The following is a 19,712-nucleotide window of genomic DNA, read 5'->3' on the forward strand; positions in this document are numbered from 1 at the left end:
CATTTAATTTATGTTATCGAATATAAATATTTAATCCAGTATTTCGGATGAGTACTAGGCGCAGAATTACACTGACCAGAAGATGGCAGCACAAGCAAGCACTTGGTATAGAAAAACAAAGCAAAGAAGAAATTCAAGCTCATTCACCGGAAGTAAACTATTCTCTGCCCCCATGCATGAGGTTGGCGGGCTAGTAATTGCATGTGTCTGCTGAATATTTTTGTTTAAACAGTGTTTGAGGAGCCTAAAAAAAACTTGTCAGTCAAGTCAGTCTCATTCTGAACCTTTTAAGTTGGTCAAAGGTATGAATTAACTTTAAAACATAATTTAACACTTCGCTAGTCGTTAGCTTAGATGCTAAATGATACAGTTATAATGTGCTAAACCAGCTTGCTAAAATGGACAGATAATAATTTGAGTTGTGAGTTTACCATGCATAAACTCACATAACATATCCATTATTCACACTTTATAATATGTTCGATTTGGCTATTTTGTTTAATCTGCATTCTGCAATTATTTGTTTTCTCCCCAGGTAAAAGAAAAGTGGTGGTCTCCCCAGCGATGCCGTCCAGTGCTGGAGCAGGAAGCCCCGCAGCTGCACTCGCCGAGGCGCTGGAGAACTCTGCCCGACTTATAGACAGACACGTACAGGATGACCGCTGCTTTCCTGACCTGTCAGAGCTGCTCAGCGTCCCTTCACACAGTAAGTTATGGTTGGGGGGAAAACTGGGTGATAGTACCCAATTTGTGTTTCTATAAATTAATTTTAGTACTTAATAATCAATGGCAGAAGATTGGTGGAGATTGAGAAGCATTTAGTTGGAATCGTTACGATTAAACATAAATTTGGTGCTGTGCTGATTTGTGGATTCAGTTTCTTGTTTTTATTATCACTGAAATCATCAATGATGGTCATGATTAACTTCTTGCTTAACTGAGCATTGAAAATGTTGAAAATACTAACTATATTTTCTCAAATGTAAAGTACAAATTCCCAAATCTTCCAAAACATAAACATTACTTCTTTCTATGATTAAATTTAGCAAAACCATGAAAAAAAATAGATAAATTACATTTAGTCTTTAGTCTGTGTTTAAGTATGCTGATGTTGAGCCAGGTGAAGAAACACAATTCTCGATTGACTGATCAGTAATCAGCAACCTAATTATTAATCTGTGGGGTTGTAACTTGGTTGGAGTCATTGTTTTAGAACATCACAGCTGTAAAACAATTCTGGTTCAGAAAGCTTTTTCTTAAAACTAAGTCTTAGATTGTAATCACATTAAACCTCACTGGGTGTCTGGATTTGTTTTTTAACTATTTGTCTCCTTGTGCTTTCATTCATGTACTTGTGTATATTTTTACATGATAAAAACTCTGGCAGCAGCCATCAAAATGTGGAGTGACATGATATGGTTATGTTATGGCTCTTTTCCATTAGTATCAGCTTGTCTAAACTTAACTCGCCTTGGCTTGGTTTGTAGGGTTTTCCACTAGGCTTTTGTACCCATTCACCGGTACTTTTTTGGTAAAACCTCAGGCTAGGTTCTGAGCGAACTGAGTCGGGTTGTGTGTGACATCGCCAGACTGCATGCTGCTATTGGTCAAGGATGCGGCCAATCAGAGGTCAGGGTCAGAGAGTGACATCACAGGAAAAGCACTCAAACTCACAAGTTGTTTAAATGATGTTACAAGCAATGTCACAACAAAAGTGTGTTCCGTGGTCAAACGCTGAGGTGGAGACATTTAGTTGAAAGGAGACAGAGGGAACTAGATGCAGCAACACGAAATGAAAAAATCTGTCAAGAGCTTTCTGACTTAATGGCCACAGGTAGCTGTGTTGGGACCGGTGAACCACAGACCAAGTAGCACATTGCCTCTAGGTCCTGTGTTGTTTTAGAACTTGTCATGCACAACACTGACATCACGGTGATTTCACGCAAATACCGCCCATTTTAGACCTGGTACTAAATTTTAATGGAAAAGACCCAGGACGAAGCTGAGACGAGTTGCAGCGAGTTAAGTTGAGACAAGCTGATACTAATGGAACAGAAGCATTACAGGGTTTAATAAAAAGACTGGATGTTTTGTTTTTTTTTTTATATCTGATGAACATACAACAAAAACAAAGTGAAGTATCCTTGTACTTCTTAGTATCATTACTTTTTTCTTTATTTTTGAAGCACGGATATGTGATCAATCAAAACGTGCAAATGTAATATGCATAATAACAGTGTGATATGAAGAAAACAAGCATAAATCTTTTGGGAAAGCTGCAGACTTTTTTGCATCAGAGAAACTCATTTGCATGCCAATGTGAAAAGAGACTGTGAGGGATAACTTAGTTTTCATCTGTTAATGTGAAATGAAGGTATTAAGAGGGTCATATTTTCAGTGAAAAGGCTTAAAAAGCTAAATCAGCATGGGGATGTTCACATTGTTTGGTGGATTTTTCTTCATTAATAAACTGAATTAACAATATGTTGCACTGAGAGCACATACAATAGATCTCTGACCAAAGCTTTAAGACAAACAGTCATGCTACACCTTTATCTTGTTGTATTTATTAACATATTCCCTGAGAGTTGATGAACTGGTGTACACAAAACACTAATCCTGAATGCATTGATAATAAACAAGGTATTAGAATAAAAATAATCGGGATATTCTGGAGAATATAGCCAAGTTTAAAATGGGTTTTAAATGCTACTTTAGTATAAAAGCAGTATTAGACGTAATGACTCTAGATCCATTTGAGCTTTAGAGGTGAAAAGGCTTTTTAATTGGATTTTTATCTGAATGTACAAATATAAAAATGTCAGTATTCAGGTAGTGATGTTTTGTACTGATGCATCACCATGCACCTAGCTAATTGTCCTCTCCCTTTTCTTTGACTAGATTATTTAAAGTCTTTTCCAGCCAGCGCCGATCCTTGTAGGGAATGGTCTGGTTCCACAGGCACATGAAGTCTTGGTGTTTAGCCAGTTTTTTGATGATAGCATGTCCTTGGGGCCTGCAGAGATGATCCACTTACTAAGCACTCCAACACAATTTGTAGTGGATCGTATAAAGTTAAAACCCCAAGAATCACAAAACTGACCCCTGAAGCAAATGCAGTAATATCTATTTAATGTCTGCACTAAAAATAAAGTAAAAAAAAAAACTATGGGAAAATGTTTCCTAATAGTTTTACGGCAGCAGGGAGGAAGGACCTGCTCCCTTACACAGCGTGAATGTAGTTGTATGAGAGAGCAGGTCATTCTTCTCTGCTGCCGTCAGACTTTACAATCAGGCAGGCTCACAGTAAACCATGTGTGTGTATGTGGAGTTAACAAGTTTTTCCTACATATATAGTGATGACTTATACCACGCCTGATCATAATGTGCAATAATAATTGTGTACTGAAGTCATTTGATTCTGTTATTATCATAGGCATTCATTACAGTACTCGCATATCTGTTTCTTATAGATTTTTCTTTATATTTTTACAATGTGTGTTTTCACTATTCCTAGCTGCTGTGACAATGAATTTCTCCTGTGAGTGACAAATACAGGCTTATCTTATCTTATCTTATCTTATCTTATCTTATCTTATCTTATCTTATCTTATCTTATCTTTCCTTTCACTTTTTCTTCCCTTCATTTTCTTGGGACAATAATATCTTTTTTTTTTTTTTGTAACAAATGGTTGAAATAACAATTAATAATATAGAAACAGTAGACAATCAGTAACTGGATAACAGCACTTACTTAGTTCATGCAAGTTTACTACTTGCATAATTTTTTAACTAGACCAGCAGTTAAAGGGGTAACTAACCTAACTTCAGCAGCTGCATCTAGGGACATCTTGCTCACTGCAATTAGGAATTGCGGGGTGAAATTCTGTCCGGCTGTTAAGACTCCTGCTGCTCCCAGTTTGTCGGCCAGTAAGTGGAGCTGTTGAGCTGTACTTTCTCTTACAGCTTTACTCAGATGGCTGAAACAAAAAAGGACAAAAAGATAAATTCTGTTTGATTTGACCTCCTTGGGTTTCTGCAGCTATTATGCATTCATGGATTCTAATGGTGCAGTGTGGCTTTACTTCAGTCCTGTATTGAGAAGAGCAGGCAGCACTCGGCCAGGGCTGCAGTTGTGTACCAGGGCTTCAAGTGCCAAGTTGAGCTGGTTCTTCAGAAAGTTATTTGCAGATGTATTGGCAAACCTCAGTAACAGAGCACGACTTGTTATCTCTACTTCATTGTCCATGTTCTTCTGCAGGTTAGCATAAAGCGACTCAATGGTCTGTATGGCTGCACTGGCCACTGCAGTGCGCAGATTTTTAACCTAGACAGCAAAAGTAAATATCACAGTGAGTATGACATTAGTTCATTGTAACAAACACTCACATAGACCTGTGGGCTATAAAAAAAAACCAGCCTGAACAGTGAAAAGAGGAAAATACAGTCAGTACCTCTTCTATCACTGCCAGACACACTTGGTGTAATTTGACCATCAGAGTGTTTGCATGGTGTTGCACGAGAGCCCGAACACAGCGCAGCCCATTTATCTTCTGCTTCCTGTATTGAGATGACACTGCTATGAAAATGTGCTGCACTTTAAAGGTTCATCCTATAACAGCAACAATGATTACAGATAATTTACCATAAAAAACAAAGTTTGTCACCCACAAAGCAGAAGAACATTGCATCTGCTGAGTGTTCAGAGTTTTACCAGTTGCCTGAACTGAGAAGAGTGATGCACTGAGACAGACCGGCTGCAGGATTATTTAGTGGCTGCAGACTTTCGCGGTCTTCACTGTCGGCTTTCTGGAGATTTGAGACCCTGTTTATCTTGTTGAGCCTGTTGATTGTCCCAACATTACTTTTTATTGTTGATGAGTTGGGCTCTCTAGAAAGAGTTTGATGGATGTTTTTCCTTGCAGGGTTCCTTTTAGAGGCTGCAGGCGGTTGTGGTAAAGGAATAACTTCTTTGCAGTTTAGGGGCTTGATTATATCCAGGGTCCAATTCACCTGATGTTTTGTAGTTAGTAGTCTGTGTACGTCTTCTGCTTCTTTGACTGCAAAATTAAAAATGAGAGAAAAATAACAATATGTGAATCTCTGTTAACATTTCAGTTTGAATAAATATTGGTATATTTAAAACTTGAGTGGTGGACCTGAGTATTAAATGGGCATTTAAATCTAAGTTCTCAGAGTTCTTCATTTACAAATAGATATATATAATTTAATTAAACTTTATTTGTATAGTCCCACTCCACAACAAAGTCATTTTATGTTTAACAGTCTGTGCTTTTCAGTCCACAATAGTTTAGTTAATAACTGCCAAACTAAGGAAGCCAATGGATTTAATTAAATCTGGTCTTTGATTTAAGCCAGTGTTTAAAGGTAGAGTATGTAAGATTTTCAATATTTTCAAAATAAATTAACTAAAACAAATAATTACAATCATAATTAATTTTTTAAACATGTAGGTTCCAGTCTGTCCATATTTGATGTTATTAAATTACAAGTTTAATTAATGACAAAGACCCTTCTTGAATGTTTTCTGACCAGTTAAAAAAAAAAAAAAAAGTAGTACTTTTTTTCCACCAGTAGGGGGAGTATAAGCCCATTTATTGCAGAGCGGCTCTGAGCTACAGATCACAAGCGATTCCTGCCCTCATTGGAGCTGGCAAGGAGGAGGGGTGAGGGGTGAGTTTTGCTCATTACTGCCAACCTGTGGTCGTTTGTGGGGGTAGCAGTTTTGTGGTTTTGCTCATGACCTGGTGTTTGCCACCTAGTGGTGGAAAGAATCACCTTGAAATCTTACATACTCTACCTTTAATGCATGTGGTTTTGCTACTTTGGACCCTTAATATTGTGTGTAAAAGAACTGACCTGCTCCGCCTAACCTAGATTTCAACACAGGAAGACGGGATGGTTTTCTTTTAGGTTGTATCTGTGATGCTGCAGGAGGAGGTGATGGGGATGTGGGGAAGAAAGGCAGTGAGAACTCTTCTGGGGTACAGATGAACGGGATGGCCCTTAGTTCACTTGGTGTGCGAGTATCCACAGTGCTGATGGTATCCTCTGAACCAGCAGGACCTGATGGGCTAAAACTATTTTCTCTGCCAGGATGTGGCTTCTCTATTTTCAAATCCAGTCTACCAGGACAGGTCTGATGACACGGGGTCCTCTCTGCACCTTCATTTGCCTCATTTGAAAGTGATGCAACTGGGACCAGTCTGCAGCTATTCAGACCATCAGGACTTTCTTGTCGCTGATGGTTTTGTGATGAAGAAAACAAGGAATTATTTTATGACTGGTATTTTCTAACATTTTTGTTTCATTCAAATACTTGTATATAGATTGATTAACAATTTATTCTATAAAAGTTTTCAAGATATTTCCTCATAGGACTACCTTAGATAAGCAGCACAGTGTAAAATCAAATCCACAGTGAGTAAACATACTTTTAAAGTTAAAGGCAGGGTAGGAGATGTTTTCCAGGTCAAATTTTTACTATATTGCTTAAAATACCCTTCACACTCTGAAAGCAGTCAGTTAATTTAATTCATTAACACAAAAATAAAAAAGGTCATTAATGGAACAGACACCCATTTAATTGTTTCAATCGGCCTGTTCTAAACAATTAAATGGTGATATGTCTATCAAACTCAGCTGCCGTTTGTCCTTCCACCTCAACCCCTCCGCATGTGCCCTACTTTGTGCATCAAGCTGTGACTGAGAGTTAGAGCTTGGCTGGGCGATCCTCTTCTAATACAAAGCTGTACATATGTCAGGATCTTTACAAATGAAGATAAAATTATTTTTGGTGGATTATCTTTACCGTTGTGAAAAAGCACTCATGTCGTAAAAATAAATTTAGATTTTAACATGGTGCAAGTAATAGCTAACTTTATTTATGCATTTAAAAAATGATACATTCATTCCACGAATTAATCTTTACATTAATTTTTAAAGCCCTGATTTGAAATATCTCATATTTTAAAAAAATTATTTTTATTTATTTAATTTTTTTAACAAATGTAGGATGTATGTATATTTGGCACCCTGAATTTCTTATGGGAGCACCGTGGGGATCGGAACCCCCAGTTTAGGGGAAACGCTGGTTTAACCTGACACCCAGTAACTTCCCTTCTGATCAGACCCCCACCACTCAGTAGTGGAGAGGCAATATATCAGAGCGACTGGAGGAAAAGGTGGCAGAAAACTTATATACTTACTAATGTTATCAGACACTTACTGAATGTAAATAAACCAGTAATTATAGAGACTATGAATTATAAACACTAACAGGTTCGTTTTTGGCTACCCAGAGCTAGATTCCCAGAAGCTCTTGGGAAAATCAGAAACCATAAAGGAACTAAAAAATAACGGACTTCATTGTGTGGCTAATAGATTAACTGCACATTCAAATATTGATCAGTACAGTGGACTGAAGGAAAATACTTTTTTGAGCCATAGAAAGAGTCCTGCCACCCACTGCAGGTGCCTGTCTTTAAGAATGAACGGCATATCATGTGATAATACGGTGAAACCTCGGGAAGCAGCATTACGCATTCTGTGCTTTGGGGGCGTGGCCTCAGTGGGGAAGTCTGAAGAAAGGGGTGTGGACTTTTGAATTGTGTATTTTTAAAACGTTGCTTGCTTGAACTGTTTTTCCAGGACCACCTACCCTGCCTTTAAGACTCTTAATCCTGTGTTATTACAGACCTTCATGTTAGAGTGGTAAATAATGCTAAATTTACAGTTCAGTTAGAATAAATTTCAATGCTCTCTCAACATTACTGGGGCTGATGATTGATTTACCAATATGTTACGCTACTAAATATGATTGTGGTTTATCAGTTATCAATTCTGTTGCTAAAGGAAAAAAAAGATAATTTAAAGGATCAAATAGTTGGTTTTACTTACATTTTTAGTACATTTAATCTTCCTCCAGAGGTGACAGATGCAGCAGGAAGCCATGACTTGTATGAATGATGGTAATTAGTGTAAAAAAATTTTGAAGATACAAGCACACCTTTCTAGTGTAAAAGTGTCCCGTTCACGTTGTTTTCTGTGTTTAGTTGAAATAAATTAGAACTTTGAAGCATTCTAAAGATCTTCATGTAAAGTATTGTATGTACACTTTCTACATAAACTGATTCTGAATTTTAATTGCATAAAAACAGGATTACAGCAACAATTATTGGCCATCCTACTTATTAAAAACTCTTGATTGTCAGCCATGTATTTTTATGCGGTTCATATGATTTATATATTCACTGTACTTCAAATCTGCAAATCCACACTCCTTTTGTCCGTCATTGTACCCACTAACAAGCCACTTTTTCTTTTATATGAAGAAAGTTCCTCTAAAACGTTAAATACCACGTTAAGTCTTTCATATTCTTGACAGACATGCCGTCCCTCTCTGGAGTTTCGGACATGGACTACCCCCTTCAGGGACCAGGATTGCTTAGTGTGCCAAACCTCCCGGAGCTCAGCGCTGTTCGAAGAGTCCCTCTGCCTCCCGAGCTGGTGGAGCAATTCAGCCGTATCCTCTTTGTATTTTAAGAGACATTGCTTTCAAATGGACCCTGAAGTTTTCATCAGGCTAAGAAAAAGGTTGTTGTACTCCTGGTTCTGTTGCCGAGCAAATGTGAGTTTCTGCTTAACAATTTTTTTTAGATATGCAGTTTAACTGCATGATGGGAGTCTTTCCTGAGATCTCTCGAGCGTGGCTCACGATCGACAATGACATCTTCATGTGGAATTACGAAGATGGGTCTGTAGCCTTTTGTAAATAACAGTACAAACATCACTGCAACCATCAGATGTGCACACACACAGTCTATCTAAAACCAATTTAATTATCACATTTAGTCGATGATAAATGTGCAGACAAAACTTGTTTCTCATTTTCTGGTCTTTTATGTTTTTTTTAACAGAGGAGATGTTGTCTACTTTGATGGGCTGATTGAAACTATTTTGTCTGTGGGTCTTGTGAAACCAAAACAAGGTATGATTAAGCAATCTTTCAGTAGTTTTTTTTCTTTTAAATAGTTTTATATTTATAAAATTTATAAATGTTTTTGTCATTTTTAGGGATTTTACAGCCACACATTCACTACCTCTTGGTACTGGCCACTTCTGTGGATGTAGTAATTCTTGGCCTCAGTTTCTCCAAGGGCCAAGCTGGTGAGTTTGTCTGAAGTCACTTTTAATGCATGAGGGGCTTTTTTCTGAATAATTTTGTAGCTATCAAAAGAAAGCAATGATCAGTTTCTTAAATTATTTTGATAATAACAGATTAATTTCAACACATTCTTTCTGTAATTGTGTTCTTTATAGAAATCCACTGTTTAAAGTCAATGTGATATTACATGTAAAAACATCCAGATGGAATGCAGAGAGACGTTTGTCATCTTTGTGTTATTGTTTTGCTACAGGACTGAATGACAGCATGTCTGGTGGGATGCAGCTGCTGCCAGACCCCCTGTTTTCAATCCCCACAGACAACACCTACATCCTGTCCATCACCTCCACAGACCTGGGACGCATCTTTATGGCGGGAAAGGATGGCTGCCTTTATGAGATAGCTTACCAGGCTGAAGCAGGCTGGCTCAGCCAACGCTGCAGAAAAATCAACCACTCTAAAAGCTCTCTGTCCTTCCTCATTCCATCTGTGCTCCAGTTCTCCTTTTCAGAGGATGGTGAGCAGAGGGTACACGTTTCCATGTGAAGTGAAATGTGTCACTCATCTAGTTGAAATATCCCTGAATGTTCTGGTGTGTTCTCCACAGATCCCATTGTGCAGATTGCAGTTGATAACACTCGCAACATACTCTACACTCGCTCTGAGAAAGGTGTCCTGCAGGTGTGGTGTCTAATAAGTGCCATGTTGCTTTTTCTCCAGTGGTTTTTGGGTTATAAAGGAAACTGCTGAATATTTAATTTAACTTCTGTTTTTCAGGTGTACGACCTGGGTGCCGATGGCCAAGGTATGAGTCGTGTGGCAACAATGTCACAGAGTTCCATAGTTGCAGCTGGTGGAAACATTGCACGGTAGAGTTTGTTTTTTTCTTTCTTAATGTTTGATTCAGTTTCCTCTTTGGGAAGTGAGTTTTTATATGCTTTTAAACTATTTTCAGGACAATTGACCGCTCTGTCTTCAAGCCCATCGTTCAGATATCCGTGATTGAAAAATCTGAGTCCTCAGATTGCCACCTGCTTGCTGTAACTCATGCAGGTAATTCTGAGCGGTGTGATGAGTGCTGGGTGAAACTTGGAAATGTACATGCATTACTGATGCTCTGTTTTTCCAGGTGTACGTCTCTACTTCTGCACAACACCTTTTGCCCCTCTGCACCAGAAGTATGTTGCAGTTCGGCCAAGCCTCCTAGCTTTAGTCCATGTTCGTTTGCCGCCAGGGTTTTCTGCCTCTTCCACCCTGCAGAAACCTGCAAAGGTCCATAAGGCTCTACATAGTAAAGGTAAAAGTTAAAATCTGAGTCAAAACCTGCAATGTCTTGTTTTGCTCAGTATTTTATTCAGCTCTTTGATCTGCACATTTGTCAGAACCCAAATCTCTCTTAGACACATTTTAAATGTTCCAGGCGTCCTGCTCATGGCTGCCTCTGAAACAGAAGACAGTGACATCTTGTGGTGCATAAACCATGACTCCTTTCCCTTCAAGAAACCTTTGATGGAGACACAGGTCCGCACTTGTAGCACTGCTGGCAGAGTGTACTTTGTAGCCAGATAAGATGCATGTAGAAAATCTTTGCTAAGTGTTGCTAAAATATGCCTCCCTTTCCTCTGTCTTAAATTAAAGATGATGTCTAATGTGGATGGACACTCCTGGGCTCTTTGTGCTATTACTGACGAGAGGCCTCCAAAGATTTTCACTCCTCTAAACAAGGAGCAGATTCCAATTACAGATTCACCTGTGGTTGTCCAGCAGCACAATATCCCTCCACAGAAGTTTGTCCTCCTCTCTGCAAAGGTTAAACGCTCCGGCACGCCCATCATGTTACACACATAGCGCTTAATGTTGTTGTATGAAAAAAAACATTGTCTTACTTTTTGCTGTCCCACAGGGGAGTCACATATTCCAGAAACTGCGGCCAGTAGACCAGCTTCGTTACCTCCTTGTGAGCTGTGCTGGGGGAGAAAGTGAAGAGATCGAACGCTTCTTCAAGCTACACAGGGTGCAGTGCAAAGCAGTTACCATTTTGTAGTTATTTAACGTCAAAATCATCAACACATATGGGTTTTAGTTGTCATTAACCAAGAGCCTGCATGACAAACACATTGATACAGTTTTTTTTGTTTGTTTGTTTTGTTTTTTTGAAGACTTTGCCTGATACTTTCTTTAAATTCTGATCTGCCTAGGAGGAGCAGGCCTGTGCTACAGCGCTGATCTTGGCTTGTTCCAGTTCAGCTTCTGACCGAGAGGTTTCACAGTGGGCCACTAGAGCCTTCTTCAGGTCTGATGGTGGTATAGACTTTCCACCTATTCACATTGGGCACCCAGTCAATACAGTTGTTCTGTTTTTCTGGTGTCTTTAGGTATGGAGGAGAAGCACAGATGAGATTTCCTGCAGCCATGGCAGCTCCCAGCACCGTCGGACCTGTGATGAGTTCTCCTGTACCAGGTGAGTTAACAGGCCATCTTTTCTGAAGTAAACTGAACGTAAAAAAAAAGACATCTGAATGTTGAATGTATCGTTATGTGTTATCAATCTCACTTCAGGTGTTGTACCTCCTGCATTGGCAACCCCATTTGCACCGATGCATGTTGGATCTGCCCCCATCACACCCATGTCAGCCGGCCCAGAGGTGATATTCTCTGGGAAACATAATGGCATCTGCATCTACTTTGCTCGCATTCTTGGGTAATTAAATAAGTTTTTCTGGGTCTGGCAACATATTTCTTTTGCGGTTGATTTTATAGTTTGTTCAATGCCAGTATTGGAATTGGAAAAACTTGTTAATCCTGCCAAAAGTGAGGTGACCAATGTTAGTGAGTCTTTCTGTCTTAATACCATCCATACCAGAGTAAATAAACCACAATTCTTTTTTCTTTTTTTTTTTACCTGCCCAACCCCCCCACACACAGACACATGAAGTTACACAGTTGTGAGTGATGATTGATTTAAGTTAGTTGGTGGAAACGTAACTGCATGCGAGTCTTCATTGTGCTAACATTTAGCATTACTGTTGTGTCAGCAATTTGGTATTATTAGTTATTAAAGAATCCCAATAGCAAGTTAAAGACATTGAATGATAGTAACAACAATATTATACCTAAACACTCCAATAAAAATAATTCATATTTTATAGACCTCTATTTGATAATACAGGTATGCAATTAGTACTCTGTATCGGCATAGTCATTAACCCCAGGTATCGGAATTGGTATCAGACAAAGAAAATGAACATCCCTCGTTGACTTGTGGCGATGCTGTCCTTTAACTTGGTCTTTCTCTCCTGTTCACTGTTAAACCCCAACAGAAATATTTGGGATGGCAGCCTTGCTGTGGAGAAAACGATGAGCAAAGGAAACCAAACCATTAATATTGCAAGTATCATAATCACATTGCAATTACATTTATCCTTGTATTAGGAGTATTAAATACATAGGATTTTTTTCTAAATGATGTTATGGATAGTGAACATGTTTTATATCTGTTCTCCCCACAGCTGGAAAGCAGTGTTGCGTCATTTGAACTGGAGTCAGTCCTTCTTGAACTCAGCGGTCTGCAGGAGTTTCTGGATAAAAACTCTCAGCTCAGTCCTTCCTCTCTTGGTGTTGCAAGGTAAGACCGTCATCTTTTTTTTTTTTTCTTTTTGGTCTCATTAGGTTCCACCAACAGTCCTCTATACCAGAGCTGTGCTGCCAACAAATTAAAACGAGTACTGTGGACCAAATTAGTAAAATATCTGCCGTGATGTCATTGTTTGTCATTTCCTTAATGTCCTTAGCCTGTGGGGAGCATCACATGTAACTTCTGCTTCAGGGCAGAAAACTACAATAAAATCAAATCTGTTTTAAAGGCTTTTCTTCAAATCATTACAGCTAATTTTGTAATGGAAACTGCTTTTACTTATTTTCTTCATCGCTTCCTATATATTTAACAAGATTTTCTCTGCTCTCCGTCCCCTGTGTTTCGCTCCCCTTCAGCTTCACCTCCCCTGCCAACCTGCAGCAAAGACTGCTGGGATTCATGCGTCCTGATGGAGTGAACTCCCAGCAGGTTCAGCAGGAACTCCAGAGGAAATATCACAGTGAGTTATAAGTTCAGAGTTTTTTTTATTTTATTTTATTTATATTTTGTTAAATAAGGTTTTATGTAATAGCAAAAAAAAAAAAGGAAAAGTGATTTACTTTTTTATTTTATTTATTTTTATTAATTTTATTATTATTTTTTTTTTTTTTTAGTACTGATAACAATATAAAATATGAATCTTTTTCTCCATGTCTCTACCCAGCCAAGGCTCAGGTCTATGAGAAAGTGTCCCTGCAGGGTATTCAGCAGTTGGTGCATCGCTCTTATCAGACTCTGGCCCTCTGGAAGCTCCTCTGTGATCATCAGTTCAGCCTCATTATGTCGGAGCTACCTAAGGTGTGTATGGGTACAAACACTATTTTCCATTCCAGAGAGATCCTCGTACAGTTTTTCTGCAGTAATACCTTCCTGTTTCCAACCAAAATCTGACATTTCCATTAGTGCTCATTGCTCCTGTTACCTGCACTGTTTATAGGAGTTTCAAGAGCAGATGAAGGGGGCAAGTTTCAAGGATGTAGTTATCCGGGGCAAAGAATTATCTGGAGCACTCATCACAGGGCTCATTAATGTCTACATCAAAGATAATGCCTCTGTGGACGCCATCAGCAATCACCTGCGTGACCTCTGCCCCCTGCTGTTCAGCAGTGATGACAGTGTTTGCTCCAAGGTACATCAACACATGTTGGACAGTTTTCACCCCATAAATTGCAAATTGTCTGCTTTGATTATTCCCAGTTTCTGCAGTGTCATGTTTATATTTTATTGATCTCTGTGTGTCATTTCTTTTAATCAAGAAGATTTTAGCAGTAACAAGGTCTTGTGCTAAAAGGTTATCGATTTAATCACATTGATTTGTATGTCTCAGTTTACTGAATTTGCTTTTGTCCTTCACTTAGGCTAATGAGCTGCTACAGAGCTCCAAGCAGATCCAGAACAAAGTAGATAAAGAGAGAACGCTGAGGGAATCTCTGCGGCTCTACCAACAGATCAGCCAGCACACAGACCTGCCATTTGTTTGTTCTCAGTACAGGCAAGGTATGGGCGTCCAAGACACTGCCTGTTTGTTTTCTTGGTGTTTTATATTACTAAGGCTGTTCAATTTGTCAGTGCGCTTCTATGAGGGGGTCCTTGAGTTGTGTCTCACAGCAGCAGACAAGAAGGATCCACAGAGACTGGGTCCCCACTTCTACAAGAACGGAGAGCCTGAAGAAGACAGAGCAGGACAACAGGCCTTCCAGGAAAGGTAAAACAAACCAAGCAGCAACACAACATTCTCTGCATCAAAAAGAGCAGAACACGAAATTTTGGTCCTCTTTCCAGACTTTCATGTTACAAGTGCATCACAGACACCATGCAGGAGCTTGTGAACCAGAGCAAAGCTGCCCCGCAGTCCCCCAGCGTCCCTAAACAGCCTGGACCTCCTGTTATGACATCCGACCCAAACATGCTCAGCAACGAAGAAGCTACAGCTCATGTGAGTACCTCCAGAAGTGAGATTCGTTTCTTTACATGGCTGTACACATGATCTGCAGTTGTAATGAAAATCTTGTATTTCTCTGTAGTTTGAGCAGATCCTTGGTCTGGCCCAGAGGTCTCAGGATGAGCTGTTTCACATCGCCCTGTACAACTGGCTGATTCAGGCCGACCTGACTGACAAGCTGCTGGAGGTACGGTTTCTATACATAGACCTGAATTTATCAACCTTTATATCCTAAGATAATAGAGCTGAACCACAATGTTACTACAATAGCGCAAAATGGACAAACCAAACATTAGAACTTGTACTTTATGTCAGAATGAATTTCGAGACAGTCATTTTGTTGCAGTTTTCTCCCATAGATGTCATGGCCCAAAGTTTCCTCTAAACATGGGAAATGTTTGCGTAACCTTCTAATGAAGTATAATGGATTCAAAAGTCTTTGTTTACACTTCACATCTGTCAGCACATTATGTTCACATTTCATCTGGAATTTGACTTGCAGGTGAATTCTCCATATTTGGAGGAACATCTGATGGATATGATCAAGCAGGACCAGAGTAAAGTTCACAATATGGATCTGTTGTGGCGATACTATGAAAAGAATCGTCACTTTGGAAAAGCAGCTCATGTATTGGCCCGTCTGGCTGACATGCACAGGTTTGAACACATCACCATGATGGGAATCATGCCCTCCATCCCCCAATCAGTCTTATCGACCTGATTCTTTTTAAATAAAAGAAGCACCTTGTCATCTGTGTTTTTTTCTCATGTAGTACTGAGATCTCTCTCAAGCAGCGTTTGGAGTACATTGCCAGAGCCATCCTGTCTGCAAAGAGCTCCTCCTGCATCTCGGCTCAGGCATCTGATGGAGAATTCCTGCATGAGCTGGAAGAAAAGATGGAGGTACTTTGTTGTCAGATGACTGAGGGAAATCTTGGCCTGAAATGAGGCGACTGCTCTGTTTCTGATCATGTGCTTCCTCCTGTGTTAGGTTGTTCGTATCCAAGTGCAGATCCAGGAAACCTTGATCAGACAGTACTCCCATCATCCCTCAGTGAAAAATGTCATCTCCCAGCTGGACTCGGAGCTCATGGATATCACAAAGGTAACTGGGAACATCAGCCCATGATGAAATAAAGACTTCTGTTTCCACTGCAAGTAGAAATGTTGATAAATGTGTGTTTTTGCTGTGCAGCTCTATGGAGAGTTTGCTGATCACTTCAAATTGTCTGAGTGCAAGCTGGCCATCATTCACTGCGCAGGTCATTCTGACCCGATGCTGGTGCAGTCGTTGTGGCAGGAGATCTTGGAGAAAGGCAAGTGAAACAGCACCCTGTAACAAAAACCAATGCATCCCTGCTTTAGGATGTGTCAGATGCCATTTATTAATGTTTTGTGTTCCAGAACTGGGAGACAGTGTCGCCATGAGTCCTGCAGACAGGATGAGGTCTCTCAATCTGAAACTGGTATCACTGGGAAAGATTTATGCTGGAACGCCGAGATATTTCCCTCTAGGTAGGCTTTAATTATACTCTCTTTTTGCGTAGTTAGAATTTTCCAGCTCGCTGTTGACAATTTTCTGAACAGTAATATAATTAGACTTCCCTTTTGCATCATTTATATCACCATATCTCTTGGGTGCGGGTCTGTTTGGTTACGCTGCTACCTCCTAATTATCTTCCTTTTATAACAAGCATGTTCAGACTTGTCATTTCAGTGGAGACATTGATTCTTTTCTCTCCATTTACATTTTTTTATCAATCTTTTCTACTTGCATATACAGATGTAATCCATCAAATCTATGTCAGAGAACATGTTGATGACCGTATTGTTTTCAAGCGCAGGTTTGCTTTGTCATTGCAGAGTTTCTCGTAAAGTTTCTGGAGCAGGAGGTTTGTCGACTGAACTGGGATGTTGGATTTGTCACATCCACCATGCAGGAGATTGGAGTACAGCTTCCTCGTCTTCTGGAAGTCTACGATCAACTCTTCAAGACACGGGTACATGTTTTCACTTTCAGACATTAGAAACTGTACTAAACATTTTAATTAAATTCAGTTGTCTCACATGGAAAAAAAACCAAAAACCTGCCTGTCCTCTTTTAGGATCCGTGCTGGCAGCGGCTGAAAAAACCTTTACATTTGGTGGAGTGCATCCACGTGCTGCTTTCAGGTTATGTTGATGACCCCAGCCGAGTGCCGACCTATGACAGGTAATCACTGTCAGTTGTGCTGCTGGCCTGTGGTCTGCACTGTTGTAACATTTACAAAAGTGCATGTTGTTTGTGGAGCTCAGTTTGATTGCAGACCAATAACCAAACCTGTTTAACATTTTTCTGCTTCTTTTTTTTTTCCCCCCTCTCTCTAGACGCAGATTCACTAATGTGTGCCTTGACAACATCTGTGGATACCTCGTTGAACTGCAGTCTTTGAGCCCAAACTCAGCTCTTCAACTAACCATTGGGAACTTCAAGTCACTTCAGGCAAAGCTAGAGAAACTCCATTGACCTTAATCACTGTCTCATAAGTGCCAGGTCACCTCTGGATTTTACACTGCTGGTTTCAAACAAACATCTCATTTAAAGTTTGCTGATCAGCAAGCACAATTTGATGAAGTTTTTGTTGTCATTGGTTGAGTTGACCGCTTTACACCTTCAGTTTGTTTTGCTGTCTGGGAAAGATTAGTTGTTTTGGGATGACTGGTGCAAATGAACTTTATGTCTTCAGGTTAGAAATGAATGTGTAAAAACGAAGACAAGTTTTATAAATTATTTGTTAAGACTTTGTTACATTGAACATTATGCTGAAACAAAACTTTGAAGATCTTTAGTATTTGCATTGTTGCAAATAGATCAGATTTGGGGTTTTGAGAAAAGCAATAAAACAACTAAATTGTCTGTTCATGAAAAAAAAAAAAAATCAAAGCTTAAAGTTTTTGGACTAATCCATCTGAACTTTTTCATATTGTATGTTGTAACTTTGTACAGAACTTGACCATAATGTCCTCTTGTCTGTAGAGGCTTTTTCACACACTTGCAATCATTATTTACAGCAAATGTCTTGGTTCTTTCTAAAGCAAAAAAGTGCCACGATGTGTGAATGCTTTTGTGAACTTTTTGAATACAGACATCTTTTTAACCTGCACTAAAAATTTTGGCCCTCATTAAGGAAAAAAAAAACATTTTTATGTCGTAATAAAACTTGTCAAGTATTGTGGATTTGTTTGATGTGTTTGATTTATTTTAACCTTTACGACTGTGTGTATTTTCTGGTTAAAATAGAGCCTTATGTGAATTGTGTGTGTAATATCAGCAGAAAGAAGCATAGAATTGTAGATGATGTGACTGTTTATGCAATTATCTTTCATTTAAACTGCACTGCGTTTCTCACTGTCATCACTAACAAGGCACTAATTGCTGAAGGTTTCCAATTAGCGCCATTCATGCTTGCGTAAACAATTATGTTTAATTTTTAATCCCTTGAAAGAGGATAATTTCTACTAGATGCTGTGCTAATTTTTCCAATGATTAAGTGACTATTTACATAAATTCTAATAAGGTGAGACTCAAAATATGTAATATATTCCAGGTAGAACATCTATATTAGTCAAAAAGTAAGAAAATTTGTGCAGAGTGCATGTGTATATGTGTGTGTATAGAGAGAGCAAAAACCGTGAAGACTGCGAAAGGAGAGTATAATCATGCAGGTTTGACCACATCTGCCCAGAAGTGGCCGAAGAAGGTCCCAATCAGAGCCCTCTAGCCATGGGACACAGCTCACACTACCCAACCCCTCGCACACTCGACATGGGCCATTATGCTCCCTAGTATCTCAGCCATTGAACCAGTGGACCACCAACCACTCCCTCCCTCCTTCATCGCCCCCCCACCCATCCTGGCACAGACACACAAACATCCCAGCCTCACACTTGAGGAAATACCCAGCACCCCATCTCTATCAAGCTTGAAGAAAACAGCTGTAATGGCAATAGCATATTCTGCAAGTCAGCCGGCTATGTTGGTCATTCTGGCACATTCAGCTCACCCAAGCTGATCCCACAAGTGTTCAGTTGAGGTCAGGACTGCAGACTTTTTCAGATTTCCAAATTATAGAGGTAGTTGCTAATAAACACCCCCCTGGAACCCCAGCTTGAAGTTGCCCTGTGACACGGGGTCCAGTCCAGATCACTCAAATGCCAACTGGCCACTGTGGCAGTGTCAGTGCTCACAGGCACCAGAAGTGATTGCAGACTCATCTGTTTGTTAGTTGCAGAGATGATTGGGCAAGTTTTCCAAACTCTAGGTGCAACTCACATATTCCACAATACTTAACTTACTTTACATCATATTTTAGTTGCTGTTATCAATGTGTACATCTCCCCTTTCAAATCAAGCTAATTTACATTTTCGTCTTTTTAGAAAAATGTTTGATGACATCCTTTTACTCAACCTGATGTTTTATTAAAGCATTTAAAAAGTCTTACATTTACAGTTTGGTATCTATCACTCTGCAGCACATCTGTTGCATCTTTAGAATATATAAAGCAAATGTGTAAGTAACATTATGTTCACATTGTGTTTTCCTTCTTTCAGTTCATTATTTGCTTTTTCTTCATGCACTGTAGTCCTGTTATTAACCTGTTTTATTCAATTTTTAGGTAAAAATATATTGTTTCAAAATCTTGAAGGAGTCTGACTTCTCGCAGTTTTATGCAATATCTTAGAAATATTTGCTCAAAACACTTAAAATTTTATCTTTGAATTTTTTAAAGGGAATGAGAAAAACACACTGGGTTTAAATGTATAACAGCAGAGGAATTACAATGATTAACATGCACTAAATAGGATCGAAGAGCTGTGGAAAATATACAGATAGATTACACATTTTTAAGTTAAAATACAAAGCTTGGGTCAGTACAGTGAGAATTAGAGAAAACCTCTTGTAACATGC

The 19,712-nt window shown here is 39.2% G+C and overlaps 1 protein-coding gene across 1 annotated transcript; it reads left to right on the forward strand.

Annotated features, from left to right (window-relative positions):
- The first annotated feature begins 163 nt into the window (after nucleotides 1-163).
- nup155 (nucleoporin 155) lies at nucleotides 164-17,978 on the forward strand. Its single transcript, XM_079256611.1, has 34 exons — nucleotides 164-302; nucleotides 536-706; nucleotides 8,408-8,545; nucleotides 8,680-8,776; nucleotides 8,940-9,010; nucleotides 9,097-9,189; nucleotides 9,441-9,704; nucleotides 9,795-9,868; nucleotides 9,965-10,056; nucleotides 10,143-10,240; nucleotides 10,317-10,484; nucleotides 10,608-10,708; nucleotides 10,826-10,996; nucleotides 11,091-11,201; nucleotides 11,386-11,480; nucleotides 11,563-11,648; nucleotides 11,747-11,888; nucleotides 12,508-12,574; nucleotides 12,697-12,812; nucleotides 13,178-13,281; nucleotides 13,486-13,619; nucleotides 13,759-13,950; nucleotides 14,180-14,318; nucleotides 14,391-14,526; nucleotides 14,604-14,757; nucleotides 14,846-14,950; nucleotides 15,266-15,420; nucleotides 15,537-15,666; nucleotides 15,755-15,868; nucleotides 15,959-16,079; nucleotides 16,168-16,278; nucleotides 16,627-16,763; nucleotides 16,869-16,975; nucleotides 17,131-17,978. Exons 2-34 carry the CDS (start codon nucleotides 565-567, stop codon nucleotides 17,267-17,269), a joined length of 4,104 nt encoding a protein of 1,367 aa, XP_079112737.1. The 5' UTR covers nucleotides 164-302; nucleotides 536-564; the 3' UTR covers nucleotides 17,270-17,978.
- The last annotated feature ends 1,734 nt before the right edge of the window (nucleotides 17,979-19,712 follow it).

The sequence above is a fragment of the Telmatherina bonti genome, assembly GCF_933228915.1.
Source record: "Telmatherina bonti genome assembly, chromosome: 17".
Lineage (NCBI taxonomy): Eukaryota > Metazoa > Chordata > Actinopteri > Atheriniformes > Telmatherinidae > Telmatherina > Telmatherina bonti.